The sequence below is a fragment of the Opisthocomus hoazin genome, chromosome 2, assembly GCF_030867145.1.
Source record: "Opisthocomus hoazin isolate bOpiHoa1 chromosome 2, bOpiHoa1.hap1, whole genome shotgun sequence".
Classification (NCBI taxonomy): Eukaryota; Metazoa; Chordata; class Aves; order Opisthocomiformes; family Opisthocomidae; genus Opisthocomus; species Opisthocomus hoazin.
The window spans coordinates 103,294,257-103,319,465 of NC_134415.1; the positions used below are offsets into that span (position 1 = coordinate 103,294,257).

The following is a 25,209-nucleotide window of genomic DNA, read 5'->3' on the forward strand; positions in this document are numbered from 1 at the left end:
TTTGATAGAAAGTTGCTTCAAAAATATGATTAACTATATACATTCTTATGTGCTGTACATACAATTACATATACAAAATGTACATAATAGCAAATGTCCTTCTGTTACATTTTATGGGCGGTAGTTGGTATCATGAGATAGAGCTTACACCGTATTTCATACCTGCTTTCACCCTGATCCTATCTGCAAGGGACTGACAGACATGAGAGATGAAAAGGGCTAGCAGATCACGCAATTCATTCCCCAGCCCACACAGAAGTCTTCTCCACAGTGCATTTTGTTGGTGCATTGCTCCAGTTCAGTTAGGTTCCCAGCACTCTCCTTTAGAGGTATTTGGCTGCTAACCTTACCTTCTGTTTTTTTTCCAGGCAGTCACCCTAATATTACCCTAATAATATACCTTAATAATTTCTAATTTATTTCTGTAACTCAAATCTCTTGAGTCATAGAAATCTTCCTGAAATCAGGCTAGATTTCTTCAACTTTATTTTTTTTTTTAATCTTGATTCCTTAGTTGCTTGTTTGCCACATATGAAATAGACTAACTGTTAGTACTCTCTGTTCTGGGAGAAGTACACTCAAGCACAAAAGCTATAATCCAAGTGTTCTCTCCTTCCCATGCTACCCGCACGCTGTAAACCTGCAATCAGTCAGCAAGGCAGAAAATGTACCTTCCCTCCTTCTCCTCGGGCAGTTCCAGGGTGCGTGACTGCCAGCTGCTCCCTGGGACAACTGGTGTCAGATCTCGAGGAAATGCCGAGTTACTGGGATTTTTCTGGTACCGATCTCATGAGGAACATTCTACCTGTCCACCCTCTCTCTCGCATACCAAAACTGGAACACAGGGAGTAGAGCCTGGCAACTCTGCCCCTCCCTGGTCGCTTCCAAGAGATTGGCCTCCGTTTCCTCACGGGAGGGATCAGGTACCCTTATCCTATGGACCTGGTGTTCAGGGAAGAAGAGAGGGCGAGAGCTGCCCAACCACCGCGCTACCAGCAGCAGAAGGCCTGTGAGAGAGGCCACGGCCTCCACACCAAACAGGCTATCCTGGAGGACTCTTCCCTGAGCTGAGAGGGAACGTGGCTTCTTTCATTGCCTTTCCAGCTTTCAGAGGTTGAAAATGATCTGCTTTCTTCTTGCAGATGTCTTGAGAGCTGCACTTTCATTGCCCTAAGAATGTTTTCTCCTTTCCAAGTTAACAGCTTAAACATCCCTAAATATCTGTTTTGCTTCTTCTCTGCTCATGTGGCCCTGTGCTTTCTAACCCTGTGCTGGTCTTGGTCTTCATTTCACTAGGAGATTTTTCTATTCTCTTTTCATACCGCTGTAACTTCTTTGTATTAATATGCAATAGCTTTCTCTGACGGGTAATGCAGTTTTCCATCAGCTGTCAAAGTGAAAGCAAGGGGCTTAAGGTTCCTCCTATACATTCTTTTGGTATTACTTTAAATAACGGTTTTTGTCTAATGAAGGGGAACTCTTCTTATATTCTTCAGAACAAGTTTCTATTTTTTGAATTACCGTGTAGCATGCATATATCTAATAATATCTTAAAGTCAAAGATACTAATATGCCTTCTTTTTTTTTTTTTTTTTCTATCCTGTGGGATTTTCATTTGTTTGAGAAAATGGTTTTCAGGATTCTGTTCTGCTTGCAGTATCTCTATCCACTGTTGCTAGGCCCATTTAGGTATTATTTCTTTTTTTTTATTTTATACTACTCCTTAATCTCCATTCGGAATGCGAACTGGTATGAAATACCTTCTGTTATTCTCTGTCTGAATTCCTGAGATCCTGGCCACAACCCTGGTTAGGAGAGGGCGCTGGTGAGCTTCTGTAGAGGTGAGACTCCACCTTAGCAGAAGTGGGTTTGAAGCACTCCTGCTGACCTTGCATGGTGGGTGGTGGTGGAGTCTGACGGCTGTCACTTTGCTGGATTTGTGCATTAGCAGCTGGTGAATCATCATCCTGCTGGTCTTGTGTGCTGGGAGGAACAGCAGAAGAGACGATGCCCTGAGGAGCAGCTGTTGAACCACTGTTGAGACAATTTATAACTAAGATTGAGATACTAACGGTAAATGTGCGATTACTACTGTTCTTAGTTTCCGAGCAGCAGAGTTTGTTTATTAGCTAGTTAACTAGTTTTCTTCATTGACATGTTCCCCTTTTCCTTGTCTCACCTCAGCCGTATGGATCTGAGATGGTGACTTGTCTGTCTTGTTGGATTTGACTCCAAATTCCTTCTCCTGAATTGTAATCATGTTCTGGGGAAAGGTGGAGGAGGTGGGCAAGGAAGGAGAAGCAGCAAGGGAGGAGATCAAACTGCTGTATCATGAGTTTTAAAAGTTAGTAACTTTAGTGTAAGTTGTTACTAAAGGTACTGCACAACACGGTTTTCTCTTGACCCCTCTCTGTACTTCATTGCTGGAAGGTGAACTGAAGGAGGAACTGTGAGATTGTGAGCACTTCTAAATTCTCCTAATTTTCTTACACAGAAAACTTGTGTCATCTGAGTTAAAGGAATCATCACCGTTATCTTGATTCCTTACTAGGTGCTTAAATGCTTGTACAGTGAGGAAATTCTGAACAGATGTAAAATGAATCCATTATAAATGCATTCTAATAAGCATCCATTCGAGACAGACTATGCACGCAATATCTGCATTGGTTTCAATGGATGTGGGACTAGATTTTACGTAAGCACTTACCAATCGCAGACATAAAGACATTTTTAAGATACCAAATTTAAACTGAAAGGTCTACAGGCAGTATTAAAACACAACCCAGAATTGTTAGAGTGGTAGCTCAAGGTCCTCCTGGCAAGGTCTCAGGAATATTGTGTCTGTACATGAGAAGAACTAGGAATTAGCAAAATTTAGGGATTAATCTGATGAAGATAGAGATTTAAAATAGAAAATATTTAAGATTTAATACTTTCAAAGAAGACAGAGTCTGTGTTTCTGTGCTGTTGTTTTTACCGCCTGTGTCAAGGACAAGAAAAAATACTACAGTGAATCAATGCACACTGTATGTTACAAATGCAGGGGACCTTTGTTTTATGAAACCTTCTCATCTCTAGGAGAAAAGCATTAACATAGTAAACTGTATTTAACCAGGCTAGTGCATTTGTTTATTGTTTCCAGATGGGCAAACCTATGTATGTGGATTCTTCCAATAGATATTATCTGAGTATTTCTCAAGCAGTAATTCATAGACCACTGGTGGTCCATGGAGTACTTCTAGATGGCTTAGAGGGGAATTTTAATAGCAAAGCACTGCTACTTTTTGAACAATTGTGTCGTAACACAGTCAAGTATCTTGGGGTGGTTTTGTCTGTGTTAGTTTTTTTTTTTATGAAGTGTCTTACAGTTGCAAATACGAATTTTAAAACATGCATGAGAGAACTGAACTAGGAATAAGTAAAATATTACTTCAGTGTCGAAAGCCTAAGTAAGGACAAATCTGTTCTCCCTGTCTCACTGATTTTAATCTCTTATCCTGTTCCTGAGGAGAGGCTGAGAGAGCTGGGGCTGTTTAGCCTCAAGAAGGCTCAAGGGGATCTTATCTATGCGTATTAACATCTGATGGGAGGGTGTAAAGAAGCTGGAGGCTCTTCTCAGTAGAAGTGCTGGGACCAGAGGCAATGGGCAGAAACCGAAACACAGGAGGAAACGCTTTTTCACTGTGAGGGTGACTGGCACACGTTGCCTGGGGATGTTGTGGAGTCTCCCTCCTTGGAGATACTCAACCTAACTGTACATGGCTCTGAGCAACCTGGTCCAGGTGACCTTGCTTTGGGCAACAAGGGTTAGACTAGCCAATCTACAGCGGTCCCCCCCAACCTCAACTACTCTGTGGTACGTACGTTTGGTATATATGGAGACAGTACTATGCAAATAGCTGACTTCACTGACGCTAGGGATGGGTTCAGCAATTTTTGACTAGTCTTGTTCACAAGGTAAGAATGTCCACAATAAGCAAGATGTTATTTAATAATTCCTCTGCCCCAATCATTTGGGCTCTTCTGGCAGTAAAAGAACGCTAATTTAGCTCTCCTACAGTACTTCTAACAGTAGGCACAAAAGAGGTGTGATTTTGTTTATGTTTACTTGTGGGTTAATCGAGGCACAACAGGCGACATGAAAATGGAATTGCTTGGTCTCTGGAGAGCCTACAGAGAACAGTAAGAAAAGTAAATAATGCCAAATCTAAAATAGACATATTGATCAAAGTAACTCCATGTGTTTACTTCTGTATTCTTTTCCTGTAATTTAATAGCCTTGTGCTGCTTTGTCTAGAATGAACAATTTTTTTTGTGCTGAAATATTAAGTTAGACTGCTTCTGTATTATGTACTTTTTGTACAAGGTTACAAAAATACTTACCTACTTGGCAATGCATATGCGAACATGTATCTTCATGGTAATTTTAAGACTGCTTTTAGATTTTGTTACCACAGGGTAGTATATGGAATTACACGTTGCAGGCTACAATATTTTTTTAAGACTTACCAAAAACCATGCTTCTGAAAAGCACCTGAGTTAAGATCTTTGCTTAAAATTGGCTTCTTGGTGCAGTTGTTCAGTTTTTGTCCCATCATTCGCCTAATTAAAGCATCATCTGTGTTTGGAAACAACTGTTTTGTGATTCCTGAAAAACAGAGAGATGATATATAAGAGGCCTCCAAATCAGGGAAACAACAGAGGTATGATTTATAAAGCATTTCTTGCACCTTTGAAATTTCCAGCTACTTCAGCTTCAGGTCTAGTTACTTTGCTGTCTTCCCACACTACTTCATAGATTTTGCATACGCCAGCTCTTGCTTTTCTCTGTGCCTTTCATATTGCTGTGCCTGCCCTTGGCAAACTCAAAGGGAACTCCAGGGCCGACAGGGCTTCCTGTAGTGAGTGGTTTGTGTTTGCTCATCCTCTCTTGCTTTGTTCCATTCTTGATCAGAAAGTCCTATTCCTGTCCTTGTCAGTCCTCGTGACTCTGAATCAGTTTTTGTTCATCAATTTTCATTTGCAGGTGATGTCTCCTTCCCTAAAAATTTCCCTTGATTTGCCTGGCTAACTTTTGTGAATGCAATACTAACAGGACTCAACATTGGGAATGCAATTCCTGCTCCCCTCTTCTCTGTCATCTTTCCTTCCCTTGATTTTTCCCCTTTCATTTATTTTTGAAGTCTTACAGTTTTCATCTTCTTTAAATAATCTGATCTACTCGCTCATTTTCTACAGTCCTAGAACTCACAGGCTTCCATCTTTTTTCTCTTCTTCTCGTGTGTAATGTTGACACTTTTCTATTTGAATTCAGGATTGTTCTAATTTCCTTCACAAACTTCTTTGACTTCTCTATAGGGTCCCCTTTGCCACTGAATTCCCCACAGCATGCTGTATTCAGTGTCCTGATTATCTTCTCTGCTCCGCTTTTCAGTTTTACCTAGACCTTTCCCCAGAATCCACCTTTAGAAATGTCACTAGTAGCTCTTAGAATCATAGAATCATTTAGGTTGGAAAAGACCATTAAGATCATTGAGTCCAACCGTTCTTCTCATCCCATCAAATCTTTTTAATTTTTCTCATACGTCATTGTGAAATTGTCTCATCTTACCACCTCTAAATATATTTTCACCATCTTACACACTCTTTCCTTTTCTCTCTCTTGACTCTGGGCCTTTAAAAATCAGGCTTCATGTGCTCACAAAATACTGTTTTCTTTAAAGCTCCTACTTCCATCTGAAATGATTCTTTTTTCTATGCACCAAACATTTTTTACCTTAAACCTCAGCATAAAACAAATTTTGTTTGCTTCTCTGATAGCTATTCCTGTCTTCTGCACTTACTGTCTCATTTTGCCTTCAGCACTATTCAGAATGTCAGAATTCATAACGTTCACTAGCTTCAGAACATAGCAGACATTATTTTAAATTTGATCCAAGTGTGTCCTCTCTTTGCCTGCCCTTATCTGTTATTGTCACGCTCCAAGTTTGCCTGTTGTAGATTAACCTTTCAAAGGCTAAAAAAGAATTTGTAGTATCACTGTGCTGAGTAGCCACTTAAGTAAAACCCACAAAATTCACACAATAGAAATGCTACTACTTACCATTTCACTGACAATATTTCTAACAGATGGGTTACAAAAGTATGTAGCTGAAGAAGGAAACATGAAACAGCACATCACCCGAGAAGACCAGCTGTTTAGCACTACAGCCCCTCCCTCAGAAAAAGCCCTCTGTCAATCCAGCGCCACACTCAGTAATGTTAGCAAGTCATCACCTATGATTTCCTGAACTTCATTCTGATTCATAGCTGGTTTCGCTGCTTTGTCCTTTGAAGAGGAGGACTTTGCACCTGTCAGGCTGTGTGTAGCCATGTATTCATGTGTATAAAGTGCTTGCATCAAGTCATTTATAAACTTCTGAGGTTTGCTCTTGTTACATAGTGCTATCTGCCACTTCTCGATCTTGAACTGGAAAAGAAAATGGGTCATAGATATAACTATTGCAGTTCTCCAGAAATATTATATAGTATTACCTCAGAAATGTATTTTTTGCAGTTTTCCTTTTTTTCAAGCCACAATTTCAAAAGTAATTGCTGCAAACTGTGTGCTTGAGACAAATGCTAAATTTGCATACTGCACATTTGCAGCTGTACACGCAGGTCGATTTTTTTTCGGAAGCAAGTGTGGGGCAAACTCAGGACCCCGTTCATCCCAGCAAATGCTTCACCAAGTGATCCTTATTACTCACTAGTGGAGACAGGACATGTTCAGACACATCTAAATCCTTCTGCTTGCACTCCAGGCAGGCTGGCTGTGGTCCAGTCCTGGCGTGGATTCTCCCAGTACAGCCTCGGGAGCATGATGCTACGCTCAAGCTAATATTCCTGCCTCCGAGCAGACGTGCCCTAAGAACTGTGACATCTGGTCGTGGGCTTTGAGCGTGACTTCTACACACAGCACTTGTGCAGCCTAAGTATTTGAATTCTTCTAATGGGCAATTTTGAGCTACCTCTATTTAATAAGGCTAGGTTGCTTAGAAAATTCATTCTTTTTATTTCTTTGGAGATGGTAGGTCTAATTTTGTGTATTGCAATATTCAGTCAAAACGCCATACCCTGATAATTCGTAATAGATTTCTTTGGTTTTGGGGACCCATGACAACATACAAGAATGATTTCCACCAACTGGCACAACTCAATGCACAAGAATGTTTATGTAAATTGTGAATGCAGAAGCTGGAATTATTCTTTTGGTAGGGTCTTTACATTTTTCATGTACAGCCTCTGTGTCTGACATTTCTCAATATGTTCTGTTATAATTAAGGAGAACAGGGAAACATCTGTATTCGGTATCTATGTATATATGTATTTCTACTTAATTGCTGGCCAGTGTCTGGAACAAGAGCAGAGACATACCATTCTCCATTTACTTATTAACAGTTTAAACAGACTGATGGTATTTTTCTCAGATTATCTCTGAACACTACCATTCCCCTTTGGCATCCAAAACATTCGGCTGGAAGTTATCCCTGGATCTCAGTATTTTCTTCATGCATCCACATTCTGCCCTTAATCACAGATGTGCAAAGCCACTGAAATCAAAGCGAGTGTGAGAGTGTACCAGCACACTGAATTAAGTCTAGTGTTTCTCATGGAAAGAGCCTTCTGCACAAAAGGAGCTCATCAGTCATGTCATCAACTGAATCATGATAAAGTGATTTTTCCTGATGCTTATTTTTTATATTTGTTATACTATAACAGTAAAGTTTGTGCTGTATTAAGTTTTATTTTGTATGCCTGACATTGTGTTTTGACTGACCTGTTTTTCAGTCTGTTGCTCCTTGTCTTCCACATTCAAAGTTACTGGTGAGCTGGAGTTACTATGCATAGCTGCATATGAATCTGCTAACGGATTATTAGATGCTTTCCAAACAGCATGTGAGTGCAGACTGGACGTAGATGATGTCACTCCCCCTTTGAGCAGTGCTTCAGCCATCCCTACCAGTTCCTCAAAATGGGTGACTGCCTGTGGCAACACTGAAATCAAATGGAAAGTGAGGGATAAAATAGTAATTTGAAGCTTTCAGACTCTAATTACATAAGCATGTATATTTTTGCAATTAGATTCCTGTCATAATGCAAAAGAGTCAAAGTAGCCAGCAAAGAGGCTTTAACATACTTTTTTCCTATTCTTTAAAATGTTTCCCTGCCATTCTGCCGTCCCCACCCACGAAGACCTGGCCTCTGTCTCTAGAACAGGATAAATCTGTTCTCTGCAAGGCTAAGAGCAACCACTAGTTTACGCTCATCGTGGCATTACGCAGGCTATTTCTCTTCTTTCTTTTTGCTATCTCAAAATCTCTGCAAGTCTGTAAAGCTGTTGAATATGGGCTAAGTAATGTTACGTCTGATTTTTTTTTTCTTCAAAGTTACATGGACTGCATAGACTTTTTTTCCTCTTTTTTAATCTATAGTGAATATCTTTTAAATAACCTTTTCTCCAAGTATTTATTTTCAAATATAAACTTTTATTGAGTTGATTAAGAAGAATCAATTCAGAGCCAAAAGGATGCAAGGGATGAAGAATCATCAAGATACAGAATCACTAAATTACAGAAAATACTGGAAAAGACTAACAAAAGTGCTTAAGATGCATGGCAAATGGACCTAGATATGTAAGAAAAGTTGTTGGACACTAACAAAATGTTTAAAATTAATATTCAAAGAGGTGGAGATGAATGATTCAAACCAACATGAATACTGTACAGAATGGAATCAGCTAGGCAATGAAACGGATAAGCGCCTGCAAAATCATATGAAAATATTAAAAGAGATACTAGGCTGTCTGGGGTGGTGTGATGTAACTGGCAAGGGAAGGAGCAAATCCTCTTTCAACCTCATTCATTCACTAATGTTTTCAACTTTCGGATACAGTCTGGGCTGCCCCAGAGGAAGGGACAGGGACGAGTAAGAGGGGCTTCAGAGATGATCACTAAGTCGTGAAGGACAAAATGGTTCAGCTGTGGGAAAGGACTAAATTTGTTGCGCCTGGAGCCAACTCAGATTATCAATAATGAGGAATTACCAAATTAATTAGAAATTAGATAATTCCAGGATAAATAAAATTTCAGTAGATCAAGAAATACTGCTAACAAATAAGGTTAGCTGGGCTGCTCAGTGGAGCGTTTGAGCTTAGCCAGTGGTTATACACAGCATACAGAAAGTTTCTCTTAGGAACGACTGATGGATTTTTCCATTTCTGACTCTATGATTGCATGGCCTCCATGTAAGACATTTTTTCTAAGTGCTGCTGGAATTAAATGTTGCCACATATCAAAGACTTTGATGCTAATGGTAGGCCTTGATTGTGTCAGGTGCTTGAGCATCCATAATTCCCACCCAAATGGCCTCTTATAAATCAAACTTTTCATGACCTTCAGGCTTTCCTCTTCATCAGAATACTTCCCCTGACTTTACCTTGAAGCATCACCAGGGACTGCCTTAGGCGGCAGTTTTCTCTCATGGTGTCTGTCAGCTTCCTCTTGAGACTTTTTATTTTGGCACACAGTTCTACCTTGGATAGTTGAAATAAAGGCTCTTCATCATCACTGCTACTTTCACTGTACAGAAAGTTGCTTCCTGAATACGGTTCTCTCTGGAAAAAAGAGATAAAACCGTGCTATCTAGAGCAACAACCAAAAAATTAAAGAATTAAAACTAACAAAATATCTGGCTGAATCAGAATATTCTCTTTGTACACAGAATGTATAAACAGACTCAGTGCATTTTAATAATAGCTGTTACTGAACATAGCTATTACCATTCCTATTAAAATTAAAACTGCAATGTCAGTGTAACAGTGTACGTAACTGTTAGGTACTTCTCTCTCTGTTCTCCATTCACCGATTGTCTAAGCTAGTGTCTTTTAGGACTGTCAACTTCACTAAAACAAAAATCTTATGCTCTTCTAAACAAATACATTTCAGTTTGCTTTTGCTTAATACACTAAAATTGATGAAGATGAGCTGTTTACCTGTTTGTTAATTAAAGATGTTTCAAGTTGACTCAGGATGTTGGCAGGAGCAGATGCCTGCAATGATTTCTTTCTTTTTACATGCTTCATCATCCTCCCCTGCAAACAAGAGCATAATAGTGCCTTTGCATTCCTATAGACCTTTTCATTACAGTATCTCATAGTACAGTACAAACTTTTATTCACTGTGCACTTGACATTCTTGGTTAGTATTTTTGAAAAACATGTTTGTAATGTTTTGTTAAGATTTACGTTTTCTTTCCCTACATTTTGTCACTACAGATCTCAGCACAATGCAAAACTCAGAAAACCTTGTCCCTTCCCTTTCTTACGCAGTGGCCAGATTTCTGTCTTACGTGAGAAAATGTAAGAGAGCTACAGAGCATCCAAGTCTTGAATAACACTTTTCTCTTTAAATAGCACAGGGCAAAATCTATTGGCCTAACTAATTACTCTGACAGGTTATCGTGCTGAGGTACCATGTGAAGACTGCCTGTATTCCTACCTTTATTATACATATTCCATGTATTATATTGTGAAGAATCAGTAGTTACAGTCTATTTCATTCCATTGTGGGCCTAACAATATCAGGCACATAAAGACAGAATCTCACCTGTTCTTTATCCAAGTCACTGTCCTCACTTTCAGAGAATATCATTTCTATCCTCTTCCTCTTGCCTTTTCCAAGGACTTGTATTTTTGTAATTTCATCTGCTTGTAATATCTTTTGCATCATTTCCACCAGCTCTTGGGGGTCATCTGAAGTGATGGAAAAATAGGCCAAAGCACAGAAAATCAGGCGGCAATACCTTACAACTACATTAAAATTTCATGTGAGACAAATGCTCTGGAAGTGCACTCACCGCTCATGTACACAACTTTCACCAGATGCTTTTCTGTCTTTCTTTCTCCCACAGGCCAGTTTACTAGCACGTGCTCATTTGGTTTCAGAAGTCTTTCTAGTTCCTTGCCATCACTGGGAAGGTCCTGTATCCATGACGTCTCTCCAATTTGCAGTGAATTATCATTTACAAAATCAAATAGGGTGAATTTTTTCATTGTTAATTGGTTTTCTTTTCACACAGACACTGCCTGCAGAACGTCATAGGAAAAATAGCTGTTACTGTGTCATGCCACACCACAGGAGTGTTACAAGAATACTTTAAAAAGCCCCAAACAACCCTCCTATTCCTGGATATTGGTAATTACCTTGTATGAAAATATCCTGGATAAGGAAGTGAAAACTAGCCAGGCGGCGTGTTCTGTCTCCCCTGAAAGATGGGAGATGGTCTGTTCAATACATGTACACCAGATAGTTGCCTCCAAAAGTATGCACAGAAAACAGCTTTCACTCATAGAGCCCTTGCTTCCATATTACTACCATGCCTAATCTATCTCCTGCCCAGGATCTCCTTTCCTACTACATTTGCCCCAACAAAAGTTTTCAGTCCAGCCTCTGACTAAAAATACAGGTGTGATAACTTTCCCTAGAATGAGGGAAGGGACGGCTCTACATGCCATTATGAGGGATGTGTGGCTTCCAGGGCTGTATTAATCATCTCATAGGCAGCAAGATGTACTACTGCAGCCACAAAAAACCAACCCAGAACAACCCAGGACAACTGACTGGATGAGGTATGACACATTCTGGCAGTAGAAAACTTGACGTACAAAAGAAATGACAGGCTGAGGACTGGAAGAGAGCTGGGCTGCTTCATGAAGAATATCAGCAACAAGGAGAACCCAGACCCAAATATACAGCTCAATCCTTTGCTTACATAAAACAGTATTTTTAAAGCAAAGGACCATTTCTGGACTTCTGGAGCACTGAAGTTCCACACTGGGAGAAGGGAACAAGTCATACTTTGTGCTCTATTTTTCTAATTAAGCTGATACGCCTTACATGAAAGTGTGAAATGTAATGTACATTAATAAACTCTACTGGAGATGTAATCGGTTCATTTTAGTGCTTCCATTATACTCAGAGAAGATATTTTCTACTTTAAAATTATTAAATCAGATAAAACCAATAGATAGAAAATCTGATTTTGTCAAATCTTGGTCATCTTTCCAACAAACGTATGGTTTGGCCTGTCAGTTCATAGAGGTAAAGCAATTTTACAGAGCTGCAAACTGACGAAATCCCAGATTTGACAGCATGGTTTGCAATTTACTTGGCCTCAATCAGTCGGAAGCAAATCTAGTGCCTCATGCAGAGGCTGTCAAAAAGGTAACTCAGAGCTAGAAAAGGAGAATTAAGCGGAGCTATTATGTCACAGTGAGAAAATCTGGCTGCAGTGCTCTAAGCAGCAATGTCAACGAGGCAAGCGGTGTAAGAAATTGCCATTAAAAATGGTATTAAATCATGCTTTTATGCAGAATGTGTCGAGTGTGATAGCAGTAGGATTGTTAAATACTGCCCTACTGAAGAAAAGAGACCGTGCTTGCAAGAATTCACATTAATTTTTTTTAAAGAGAGTTAGAAAGACCAGGAGACATCCATCCCCTGCGAATTCTGGAGAGGAAGCAGCCTGAATGTCTATGCCTAGCATGAATCACCAGAGGCCTCATTCTGCCACCAATCCACGCCGAGTGGATCCTCATGCCGCAGAAAGGGATAATTCAAATGAATACACATACAGACAAAGCAGAACCCAAAGGAAGAAAAGTGTCAGCACTGATGTCACTAGGGATAGGAGGGGTCCAAAATGAAAAGCCGTGTTTGTCTGAGCAACAATTTAAAACAGCCTGTATATGCAACCACACTGACCATTGGTATTTTTTCTTCTTTTTCAAACCGCTTTTGAGTATATTCCCCACGTCAGCTTAACATTTCTCATCTGGCACAAAGATGTAAACTTGTACCTCTGATCAACCCAGCACAGCAATCCCCATCACCTGGTTCTTCAGTGCTCAAAGGAAGTACTTTGAGCTTTCCCCTCCTTGGCCCTTGGCAGTTGCGAGCTACTCCGTTACCCTCCTAAAAGCTCGCACAAAATCAGCAGAATTGCAGCGAAGCTAGAACTGCCAGTGTGCTAAGACTAACAGCTGATTGACTGGCTTCTGTATTTTTTTTAATGTTTCCCTGTAGGCCTCTAACAGTCTGTTTATTGTCTCTCATTTCGTATTGAGACAAATACTGCCTGAGCCATGGGACTTTCCTGTGGTCTGCGCTTGCACAGGGTTAGCAAGGCAGCCCGGGATTTGCAGGGACGCACTGAATACACAGGCTGTTCACAGCACGGAGGGCGAGCGGGGATTCCCCATGGCGCTGGGGCTGTTCACATACACGCTGTGCCAACGCTCTGCGCAGCGGTAGCAAGTCCAACAGCTTTCGGAAGGTATCAGACTGGCGTACGTGTTATACAGCTTCATGAAGTCAGTGGACGTGCTGGCTTCAGGATGTTCGGAGCCCACGACACCGGTCTGGTGCCACTGGTAGACAATGAAGGTCATGGCCAGTAAAATCCTTTGCGTAGTCTTTACACCAGACAAGCACCCAGATCCACAAAAATCCATCCTGCCACTGAAATCTAGGGACAATTTTTACCATGGTCATGGCAGGACTTGGAGCTCAGCAATTTGTCTACATTATCTATAACGCTCTTCTAAGCTGTCAAGATTCTTGCCTGCGGTGGGAGGGTGTACTAGTAAACAGCTAAACTGATTTCACCACGAGTCTTAACAGCTGCCAAGTTAAAATATAAGCTACATCAGATGCTGAGAGAAAAAAGGAACGGATTTCACAAATAGCCATGGGAGGAGGGATGGGGCTGATCCACTCCTTCAGCTCTGGGCAGGAGTGCGGAAACCTCCTGGCAGCTTCCTGAGGCTGGCTGTGATCAGCCCTGCTGCTCCTGCTGCTTCTGAAGGGGCCCAAGGCAGGGAGGGAGCTGTGGGGCAACCACAGCAACTGGCCAGGTCCCCTCTCCTCTGCTGCAGCTCTGCTGGGCATCATCTCAACTTCTTGCATTACAGATAAAACGATGAAATTATTACATTGCCAAGTAACAGGAACAGGGTGCAATAGTTGATTGTTAGTATTCTTCTGTTACGGAGCTATGGCTTCAGCTCCTGCAGTGGACATTAATCAAACTATGTCTTTTCACAGAATTTATTGTGACAATCCATGGGCCTTGGGGATAATACCTAACTGTCTGCTGGCATCATCTCTAGCCAGTGATTAAAGGGAATGGAAAGTTAGAACAAAATGTCTCTAACGAGGAAAAGGAACAGTAAAATGCTTCACTTACTGGAAGAGAAGTCCTGCAGTGTTTTCTCACCCTATTCTCCCACTGGAGTCAATGTGAACCTTGTCTGAGTCAGGACTGCTGCAGATGCCCCCCTCTAAAATGTTTTATTTGCCAGAACAGATCAAAACCAAAATATACTGTATCATCAGGGAAAAAAAAAATCTTGGGGAGTGGGATTAATCTTACCAAACTTCAACTGCCTTAAACGTGACAGGTTGTCTAGCCACGTTTGGCTCAGTCACCACAGAGAGGTGATTCATCTCACCCTAAGACACGCATCTAAAAGACGGCAGATGACTGACTGTCTGGGAGAGCCTGTTTCTCTCCACTGACTATTCAACGACTACACAGGGGTAGGTATGCCTCCTTATAGAAGCTGGCTTGGTTCATCCCATCCTATATTAGCTTCCTCTATTTTTGAATAGATTTTGAATGGTAGGGTAGATTGCAATAGCAATTCTGCTATAGGGAGCCAAAAAAGATGGAGTATGAGGTCTGTTAAAGTGTATCTGGTTCTCCATTGTAAATCTTTCTAACACAGTTCTGCAAGTCATCAAGTAAGATTTCTGACACCGAGTGCTTTGTTCAGTGGTTTAACTGGAAGATATATAACTGTGCATAGACGTGTGCAGCAACTAACCACAGAGACAGAATTACATGACCTTTGAAAGCCACTTATGTTCTGCAAGTTGCTTAATTCTGCTATATTCTCCATTTAAAAACACTAGCTACTTATTTGAGAAATACTGAAATGCGAATTTATCGTTTGTCATTGTCTTAAGGCACAAATCTGTCTTTACTTTTTCTAAAAGCAGGTAATTTGTAGAAGAGGGGGAAAAAAAAAGGAAGGAGCCATTTAATTTTAAAGCTTTGCAGAGGAAACGTTAATTGGACTCTTAATTTTTACAAACATGTTAACACCTCACATTCTGCACAGATGCTATGAATTTGCACACATAATATTGTTACTAAGCAACCCAAAAAGCCAGAACAACAACAACAAAACCCCCACAAAAATAATTTAAAGACATATCTCACCCTTAGACTGACATAGTCTGTTCCATTCAGCCGGAGAGTTGGCAGATGGCATGCTGAGATCATTATTTCTCTTTCCTTTCAGTAAACGCAGTGTAAAGTATTACAAATTTACAACATGAGATTGTAGGCCCACTCAGTGGGTCTGATTCTGCTGTGGCGTAAAATAGGGCTTTGCTACTGATTTCAGCAGAACAAGAAACTGTGCCACAACCGTGCAACACAGATCCATAATAAAGTATTAACATTTTATATTGTCTAGCCTCTAAGTTCAGCCTTCAATAATCCCAGTTTTCCTTGGAAATAAAAAAAACCAATCCACAATACAACAACCTTTACTGGGCTAGAAATTCATCTGCCTCACTCAAAACTATGTATTTCAAATTCAGCATAATGAATGGTAGTCCAAGTTTTGGTTTGTGTTACTTAGACTGTGTCATTTTCATAGAATCATAGAATCACAGGATGGCTGCGGTTGGAAGGGACTTTACAGATCATCTGGTTCCAGCCCCCCTGACATGAGCAGGGACATCCTCCACTAGACCAGGTTGCTCAGAGCTCCATCCAACCTGGCCTTGAACACTGCCAGGGAGGGGGCAGCCACAGCTTCTCTGGGCAACCTGTGCCAGTGTTTCACCACCCTCATGGTGAAGAATTTCTTCCTAATCTCTAATCTAAATCTGCCCTCTTTTCGTTTACAGCCATTCCCCCTTGTCCTGTCACTACACACCTTTGTGAAAAGTCCCTCTCCATCCTTCCTGTAGGCCCCCTTCAGGTTCATTTTTACACTGAACTTGTCAGGACATTAAATACAATGTTGGTGTAAAACTCTTGGGCTGCACTGAAGTCTCAAAATTCTTGTTTCTCTGTAGCAAGTGTACGATGGAAAAGATGACCTTATTTAAATACGTTGCATGCCCTGTTGTGGGTTCTAACCTTATTCCCCTGAAACCAGCATCAGACTTACTAATGATTTCAGTGGAATTGGCACTGTCAGAAGAATGCAGAAGTGTTGTTACTGCATGTGGTATCTTCATCATTTTATGGGAAATTATGACTTAAAAAGCACAGATCTGCTGCTCTCGGATGAGAAATAGAGCGTACAGATTTTCCAGAATCATCAGTATCGCTGTGTTCCAAATTCAGCTGGAAATCTGGGGGAGCATCTATCAGAACATTACTGCAACTTTCGACTATAAATGCACAGAAATGATCCTGTCTTCCACAGGAAGGATAAAACTACATGATTTTTATTACTGATATCAAACAGCTCACTTCCTGACTGTAGATTGCTATCCTGGTGTGACTAGCTATGAAATGATCTGAGATACTTTTCTAAGAAGTGGTGATATTTATGGTAAAGCAACATCTTCTGCCTTTATTTACGCAGATCGTCTCATTGACTTCAAAGCCTCATCAGCATTCGCAAACCACAGGATTCTATGCAGAATGTGGCCCACACCTTATCCGACATGCTAAACTCCATTTGACTGGCCCATCGAATTCATGAAGCCATAATTATTTTTCACAGTAGTGCCCTCCAGGTTGAGTTTTATCAACCTAGAAGTTCTATACAATAACATTAATATCTAAGTATGCCAAAGCCCTTCACAGAGCTGTGGCTTAAAATACAAGCTTGCAGAAATTTATTGGAAATGCTCCGATTTTTACATGAAACCATTACTTTTATTTGTAACATTGAGTGACAGCAAAGGAACAATGAAGAATTTACTAGGCAGATATATTTAATACATCTATAAGTGTTAGACCTCTGTTCTAACTAATAATTTATTTAACTAACAGTGAAACATGGTGTTAATTTTCATAAATTTCAAGATAGCAACCTGGCATCATTACTGTGCTTTCAGGACAGGATTCAGTTCTAGATTAAGATGCTTACATTTAGGTGTCACTGGCGCGCTAGGTATCCAAGTTATCCTTGTAATCACTGGAGATCTATGGATCAATTTGGCTGCCAAAGTAGAGGTGTCTAACACCAGTGTCCTCTGGTATTCTGCCTGGCCTGCTCCAGAAGTGCAAATCTCCCACAAGTCTCGTATCACAACTGCCATCCCTTTGGAGACATCTCAGCCCTGAGCACCTCCAACAGCCAAAAGAGTCAAGCCCCTGTTGAATACAATTAAAGCTCCCTGGAGAGCAATTCGGCTTATTTCAAATGCTCTAGGGCTCAATTCAGTTGCCTGAAAATAAAAGCATGGTGCAACCTTAAATACTATAAATTATTATGCCTGGTCTCCACCTGCCTCTTCTGATGGGCACATATCTCACATAGGGCCTAGATCCTCTTCCACGCTCCTGAGGGCGGTTGCTAACTCCAGGCATCTCCAATGACACTAAACACATAAATTTAGGGAATTGAATTGTTCTCTAGGCCCCAACGATCGAGCTGAGTTTAAATAGGAGCTGGGATACCTCACATGCCTATAACCACATACATTTATTTATCTCCTGAGGAACCTAAATGTACAGAAGTCCATGGGACCTAATGAGATGCATCCCAGAGTCCTGAGGGAACTGGCTGATGTAGTTGCCAAGCCACTCTCCATGATATTTGAAAAGCCATGGCAGTCAGGGGAAGTCCCCAGTGACTGGAAAAAGGGAAACATTGTGCCCCTTTTCAAAAAGGGTAGAAAGGAAGACCCTGGGAACTACCGACCTGTCAGCCTCACCTCTATGCCTGGGAAAATCATGGAACAGATCCTCCTAGAAGATATGCTAAGGCACATGGAGGCCAGGGAGGTGATTCGAGACAGCCAGCATGGCTTCACCAGGGGCAAGTCCTGCCTCACCAACCTAGTGGCTTTCTATGATGGTGTAACAATAAGAGTGGACAAGGGAAAACCTATGGATGTCATCTATCTGGATTTTTGTAAAGCCTTTGACACAGTCCCCCACAACATTCTTCTCTAAATTGGAGAGCCATGGATTTGATGGGTGGACTGTTCGGTGGATAAGGAATTGGTTGGATGGTCACAGCCAAAGGGTAGTGGTCAACGGCTCAATGTCCGGATGGAGACCAGTGACGAGTGGAGTCCCTCAGGGGTCCGTACTGGGACCGGTGCTGTTCAATATATTTATCAATGACATGGACAGCGACATCGAGTGTACCCTCAGCAAGTTTGCAGATGACACCAAGCTGAGTGGTACGGTCGAGACACCAGAAGGACGGGATGCCATCCAGAGGGACCTGGACAAGCTGGAGAGGTGGGCCTGTGTGAACCTCATGAGGTTCAACAAGGCCAAGTGCAAGGTCCTACACCTGGGTCGGGGTAATCCCCGGTATCAATACAGGCTGGGGGATGAAAGGATCGAGAGCAGCTCTGCTGAGAGGGACTTGGGGTACTGATAGACGAAAGGCTGGACATGAGCTGGCAATGTGCGCTGGCAGCCCAGAGGGCCAACCGTGTCCTGGGCTGCATCAAGAGAAGCGTGGCCAGCAGGTCAAGAGAGGTGATTCTGCCCCTCTACTCTGCTCTGGTGAGACCTCACCTGGAGTACTGCGTTCAGCTCTGGAGCCCTCAGCACAAGAAGGACATGGAACTGTTGGAGCGGGTCCAAAGGAGGGCTACAAAAATGATCCGAGGGCTGGAGCACCTCTCCTGTGAGGACAGGCTGAGAGAGTTGGGCTTGTTCAGCCTGGAGAAGAGAAGGCTGCGGGGAGACCTGATTGCAGCATTTCAGTACTTAAAGGGAGCCTATAGGAAAGATGGGGACAATCTTTTTAGCAGAGACAACAATGACAGGATGAGGGGTAATGGTTTTAAACTAAAACAGGGTAAGTTTAGGCTAGATATAAGGAAGAAATTCTTTACAGTGAGGGTGGTGAAACACTGGAACGGGTTGCCCAGAGAGGTAGTGGAGGCCCCATCCCAGGAAACATTCAAGACCAGGTCGGACAGGGCTCTGAGCAACCTGATCTGGTTAGCGGTGTCCCTGCTCGCTGCGGGGGTGTTGGACTAGATGACCTCTAGGGGTCCCTTCCGACCCAAAACTTTCTATGATTCTATGATTCTATCTGCATCTTAATCCCACACTCGGTGAAAGATCCTCATAAAGACAAGATGCCAAATAACAAGATGCAGGAAGTTATCTTAATTCTACATCACAGATTAGTATCTTTATTAAATAGCTATTTCACAGCTGACAGATGGAAAACTAACACCCATTTGCTTGTTCGCAAATGCTATGCTCAACAAAATGTATTAATACAAAGACCAATAAAAATCAGTGTATTTATTGAACTGGATGAGATGCCTGAATTTGAATAGTCACATTAAAGCTCTTTCTGTGCAGGTTAATACATCCAAACTCTTAGAAGTAGCCTGGGAGGAGAAACAAATCAGCATGACTCTGTAGAGTCCAACACTTAGCCATAATCATTCAGATCTGGCTTGGGTAATTCAGCACAACACATTGTAACAGCTCCCAAATCATAAAGGTAAAAGACTAGTGACGTATTCACTTATTTTGTCTAAAGATGTTTATGAGAAGGCAGAATCATTAGGGAAAGTCTGACTACTGTGTAACAGCCAAGCGCTCACATACTCTTTTCCTTGGAGGCTGAAAAAATATTAGACATAATATTTTTCCATATGCTCCATATGCAACTAATGTACTTTCAAATTGGACTTGTTCAAACCAACCTACTGATAACCAAGTGTGAGATTTTATAAGAGGAGGCTTCTTACTCTTGTTATAAGGTGGCATAAGCTATCTTATATCTCCTGATAAGCTGTGCTGCCCCAAAGCATTACTATTGGTGACATTCTCTCTTCAGCTCTAAGAGCATAGAAGTGAAATAGCTGCTAGGAAGTTCCAGGCTTGAGCTCTGCTCAGTATTTAATAATCTAGTGCCATCTTAATTGTCTCAACTTATATGTCTTTATTGGCTGTCATAGGTGAGTGATGACAGATTAGAAGTCATGCCTGGTTAATACTCAAAGTGCCTGCTCTTGTACCCCAAAGCTCTTCCTCAATTGCTCTGTGTTCGCAGCATGTTGGTAGGAGCGAATGAACTTGACAATTTCGAGTTAAAAAAAACATCTCTGCATTACTATTAAAGGTAATAGGCTACAAGAGACGTATATGTTGTCCTCTTACTCCAGGGGGTATTACTGCAAGTAAGAGTAGTTCTGTGAGCACCTAAAAGAATTTACAGAAAGGTATCTTCCCTGCAAGGATAACAACCTCAAACCTTATTAGAGCTATTTTATCCCCTCCCGTAAAATTAAGTGTCTTTTTAGTGTATGTAGTTCAACCTAACTTTGTAAATTAATATGAGCTGAACAACCGGTGTATATCAGTCTGAAACAACCCTTAAACAACTTCCAATTATATACATAAAATACTAATGAAGTGCAACTCCCTCTGGGATGCAAGGCCACTGTCAGATTGACAACTGCTACATTAAACACTGCCAAAAATGAATACAGAGCAAATTTTAACCAAGGACAAAGGGGCATACTGCTGCTGTAATAATAATAATTAAAAAAAAAAAAAAAGCCATAGGAGCTTTAGCAGTATATTTCCATCTAGGCTCAAGATCAGCCTCTCTGTCTGCAAAGTCAATTTATGCCCACAGAATTCCTGCCAGCATTTTTCCAGCAACACTGTAAGCTGTGAGAGCACAACTGCATGGCTCGCACTCCGTTCGATTTACATTCAATCTAATAAACAGGGAATCAAAACATCAAAGTTGTGTGAGTTGATGAATCTACAAAATAAGGACAATTACCTCTACACATACAAAGCAGGCAGCAATTTGGTTTTATATGGTCATCTGAGACACCTGCAGACAGCAAAATGTTCCTGTCATGGAGGGGTCTAGTCAGTAGCACTGGAATCACACTGTTAGTTCTTGGGTAAATCATACAACCTTTATGGTTTAGCTTCTCTTTTCAAAGAATCTGAAATAATAATACATATTTACCTAATTTCAAGGATATTGTGAGAATTAACTAATGCTAGTGTGCCTTCCAAACATACAAAGCACTGTACGGAGCAAACAATTTAACAAGATTTTTTTGCAGAACAAAGATTTGCAATAACCTCGCTGAATTTAGAACATACCATTTCACATAACAGATTTTTCTTAAATGTGATGTGTGTATCAAGCTGGAAATTTTCTTTCAGCTGAAGAATGTATTTTATAAGGTTTAATCATCTACCAGAAACTCCCACATCTTCTCACACATCATGCTTAAACTGCTAGGAAGCGCATTGAGGACAGCATGTAACTCATGAAGTAGAATATGGGGGGGGAAAGTCAATTATTTCATTGAATGAAGTTGATAATACTCAGATACTACGACATTTTCTGTATTTACTTTGCTGGCTTCTTTGGTTTTTAATGTATTTACTTTGGTTTCTGTTTGATTAGAAAAAAACCCAAATATTTTGTTAAGAAGTGTTTGATGATTACAGAACCCTTCTAAGCAGTTAAGTAGTCATTTAAGCAGAATATTTTACTTAATTATAATTAGTTAGGAAAAACACAGTCCTTAAAGGTTACCTACACACCAGTGAAAGGAATTGATCTTACCCTTTCACTTACTCAGCAACTCTTCTGAAATCGTATCATATATCATCGCCTACTCTTACGTCCACATCACCAGATCTAGCATGTAACCTCCTTCTTTTGGCTCACTGGTATAGATAGAGTCTTATAATTGCAAAATGAGGTCCACAAGGCCTGAATCTGTAGGAGCAGAGAGGTGCCTTCGCAGAGTTGTGGAGTGCCCTTGAATCCCACAGCTCACATAGTGGGAGGTCAGCAGATCTCTGCAGACATGGTTTTCCCACTCCAAATGCCATCATATTTTCTTTTTGCATTTTTTTTTTTTCATCCTTCCAGCCTAACCCATGGTACTTTGCTCGGATTTTTAGTTTCTTTTTAAAAAGCGTTGCTGCACCTCATGTACATTATTGAGGAACATGCACTAGTCCATAGATTGTACTGCAATTCTGCGTACAGGGCAAGGGATGAAAGTATCTCTTGCCTTCAGCCTTGCTGGGCAAGACTGCTAAGTCAGAACAGGTTATCACGAGAGACTGGCTGAAAGAATATTTGAGGTTCACACTGCCTTGTCTCCCTGCGGGAAGGCTGCTGCCGCTACAACATATTCCCTGCTCAGCTCTTCCATTAAACTGCAGAAGTTTGACCTAATTTCCATGCTGTTCCCCTCCCTTATGCAACTTGGCACAACAGGTACACAGCTTCATTTAAGAGCTGCTGCAACCAGAGAAACATCCTCCTGTCCTGTCCCTTCCCACTACAAATGTTTGCTGGTTGCCTCTTTTCTGTGGAGTCTCTTGAGCAGAACTTCCCCTCTCCATCCCTCTGCCCAAGTACATATCACCACCTCCTCCCTCAGCACTGCTCAAGCGAAAGGCTGCTTCCAGGCCTCCTGCTGAAGACTTCAGCTGTGCCCGTGACTTCGTGGCTGCTCCGTTTCCCTGCGATCCCCATCAGAACAAGCATCTGCAGGATGCTACCTCCCACCTTCTCACGTCTCCGTAGAAGTGCGGCCACATCATGCGTACTCTGAAAAGGCAGCGGTACCCCTTATTTATTTCACTGTCAGCGGCTGCCTTCTTAGATTGTAAAACCCTTTTGGACTTGATTCAGCCTCTCAACAATTCAGATCTGTTTTCTGACCTCCCCTGCCGTTCCACATGCTCCTGTCACAGTCAGTTGCAAGACTTTGTTACCTTCTTTCACTTCCTCTTCTCTGTAATAGCGTCACCGCTGGGATTCCCCTTCTGAGGTAAAATCTCAGCCAAGAGGTTTTGTTTTAACCTTCTCTCTTCATTCCGTTTCTCTTCTCTGTTTATCATCCTTAAGATTCATGAAAAGTTCCCTGAAAAACATTCTGTAAAGAAGCTTAGATTTAAAATACTATACACATAGAACTTCTTTTAATTTCCATTTATTACTATTTGGGGGAAAAAATAATCTACCCACATGTAGTTTGCTTATTTTTCATGTGAAATAATTTCAGCAACTTAAACTTTATTCACCACACTACCAAGCCCCGCAGTATTTAACAAACACAGAGCAGTAATGACTGTAAGGAAAGCCATAGCAGCAGTTTGGTATACACAGGAGACAGCTGATTCAGAAGCCCGGAGCAGTAGCTCTCTGAAAAATCACGTCAGCATTTCTTGTACTAAACTGTACTCTTTTTTGCATTTGAAAAAAAAAAAAGCAGTTGTCATGAAATTTATTGTATCCTTTTGGCCAAAAATTATCCTCAAGACACCAATGAGCTCTAAGTCTTGGAAGTGAAGAGCCATAAGCCTTAAACTAACAAGCCAACATCAGAGATTTGTCTGTCAAACATTTACTATGCACTGTCACCTGACAACCGTGTGAAAATAACTGTTCCCTCTCCGTCCTCTGCCATCTACCGTGAAGCCACCGTGGTGCTACATTTCCCCACCATCCCACTCCGAAACAATGCATCAGTGCGGAGCGAAAGGCGTCGAAAAGTTTCCCGCTCCTGTGGTCTACTCCGCAGCGAAGAGGCAGCGCGTTGCCCCCCGGGGAGGGGGATCACACCGGCCCGCTCCACGTTACCGTGAGGTAACACGCACCGTCTGAACCCTCGCCAGGTAACCTGCGTTAAGGCCGTTTGACTGCAGTGTGCTGCGGTGCGAGGAAGGGTTCCAACGCCGCGCCACGTGACGCCGCGCAGCCCTACGCCATGTGTCGCTTCCCAGGCGGCGAGGGAGAGCTCTGAACCAAGGGCTGCGACGCAGCAACTTCCCATCTGACGAAGTAACGCCGCAGGCTGTTTCGCTCACTGTACTGGCGCACAGTACGAAGTGATGCAAAATTCCCAGAATGAAATATTATAGACCTGACAGCCAACATGGGTTTTTTCTTTCTTTCTTCCTTTCCTTAGCCCCCCCAAGCCGGCACCAAGAGAATCTTTCAGTGAAAATGGACTTCCCTAACACCAAGGGTGCAGTGAAGTGTTACAACGTTATTAGCTCGGTGACTAGAGATCATTTTTCCTGTCCTTATTTAAGCTACCACAGATATATTTCGCCCTCTGTCCTTCCAGCTTGCAGCTTTGGTAGTTTAATTTCAATTGGCACATACGCTTTTCTTAAAAAAAAAAAAAAAAAGGCAGTAACATTTCATAAAGCAGCAGTATCTCAGTGTCACTGCGATGTTTGCACGGGGGGTTTCCTTATTTCCATAAAGTTTCGGGCACGTCCCTCAGATCTCTGCGCTCACACCAAGGACGTGCGAAGCAGAGCGGGAATCCCGCCGCCGATTAACCCCAACTTTTTCTCCGCAGCGCAGCGGTATCTGGATACGTGATTTATTATTTTTTTTTGCGTCTAGGAGTACGGGGGGGGGGGGGGGGTGTCCGCGCCCGCGTTCTCCGGAGCAGCCTTCGGGGGTTACGGAGCGACGCAGCGGCGGAGGCGGCCGCGCGCCCGCCATCGCCCGCCTCAGCCGCCGGCGCGCGGCGCCTCAGCTGCGGCGGGGCGGGGGGAGCGGGAGGCGCCCGCCGCCGCTCGGTAACGGCCCCGGCCCCGGCCGGCTCCTCCGCCGATCCCTTCCCCCGCGGCCGCTTTCGCCGCGAAACCGGCCGCGATCAGCGCCCCGGGCTCGCTGCAGACCCTCCCCCTTCCCGGGCGGTCGCCGTGCCCCACCGGCCGGTGCCCTCCGCCGCGGCGGCGGGGGCAGCCCGTCTCCCCCCCCCCCCCCCCCAGGGATCCCCGCCCCCGGTACCTGGCAGCAGCCATTTTCCGCCTCCCTCTGCAGCAGCTCCAGCGCGTGATGTCACCGGCCGCCCCGGCCGAGCCCCCGCCGCGGCGGGATGCGCCGTGCCCCTTCCTCCCCCCCGCCCC

The 25,209-nt window shown here is 42.4% G+C and overlaps 1 protein-coding gene across 2 annotated transcripts; it reads right to left on the reverse strand.

Annotated features, from left to right (window-relative positions):
* Positions 1–25,179, reverse strand: BEND6 (BEN domain containing 6). 2 transcript variants are annotated; one of them, XM_075414623.1, is made up of 11 exons: positions 25,091–25,179; positions 23,053–23,213; positions 11,243–11,304; positions 10,897–11,125; positions 10,647–10,792; positions 10,034–10,132; positions 9,478–9,655; positions 7,820–8,037; positions 6,277–6,469; positions 4,510–4,648; positions 1–2,034 (listed from the first exon to the last, which is right to left on the reverse strand). In XM_075414623.1, the coding sequence occupies exons 4-11, from the start codon at positions 11,090–11,092 to the stop codon at positions 1,767–1,769; spliced, it is 1,437 nt and encodes a 478-aa protein (XP_075270738.1). In that variant the 5' UTR covers positions 11,093–11,125; positions 11,243–11,304; positions 23,053–23,213; positions 25,091–25,179; the 3' UTR covers positions 1–1,766. The 2 variants fall into 2 exon arrangements, with proteins under 2 accessions (XP_075270738.1, XP_075270739.1); XM_075414624.1 differs by lacking the exon at positions 11,243–11,304.
* Positions 25,180–25,209: the final 30 nt, after the last annotated feature.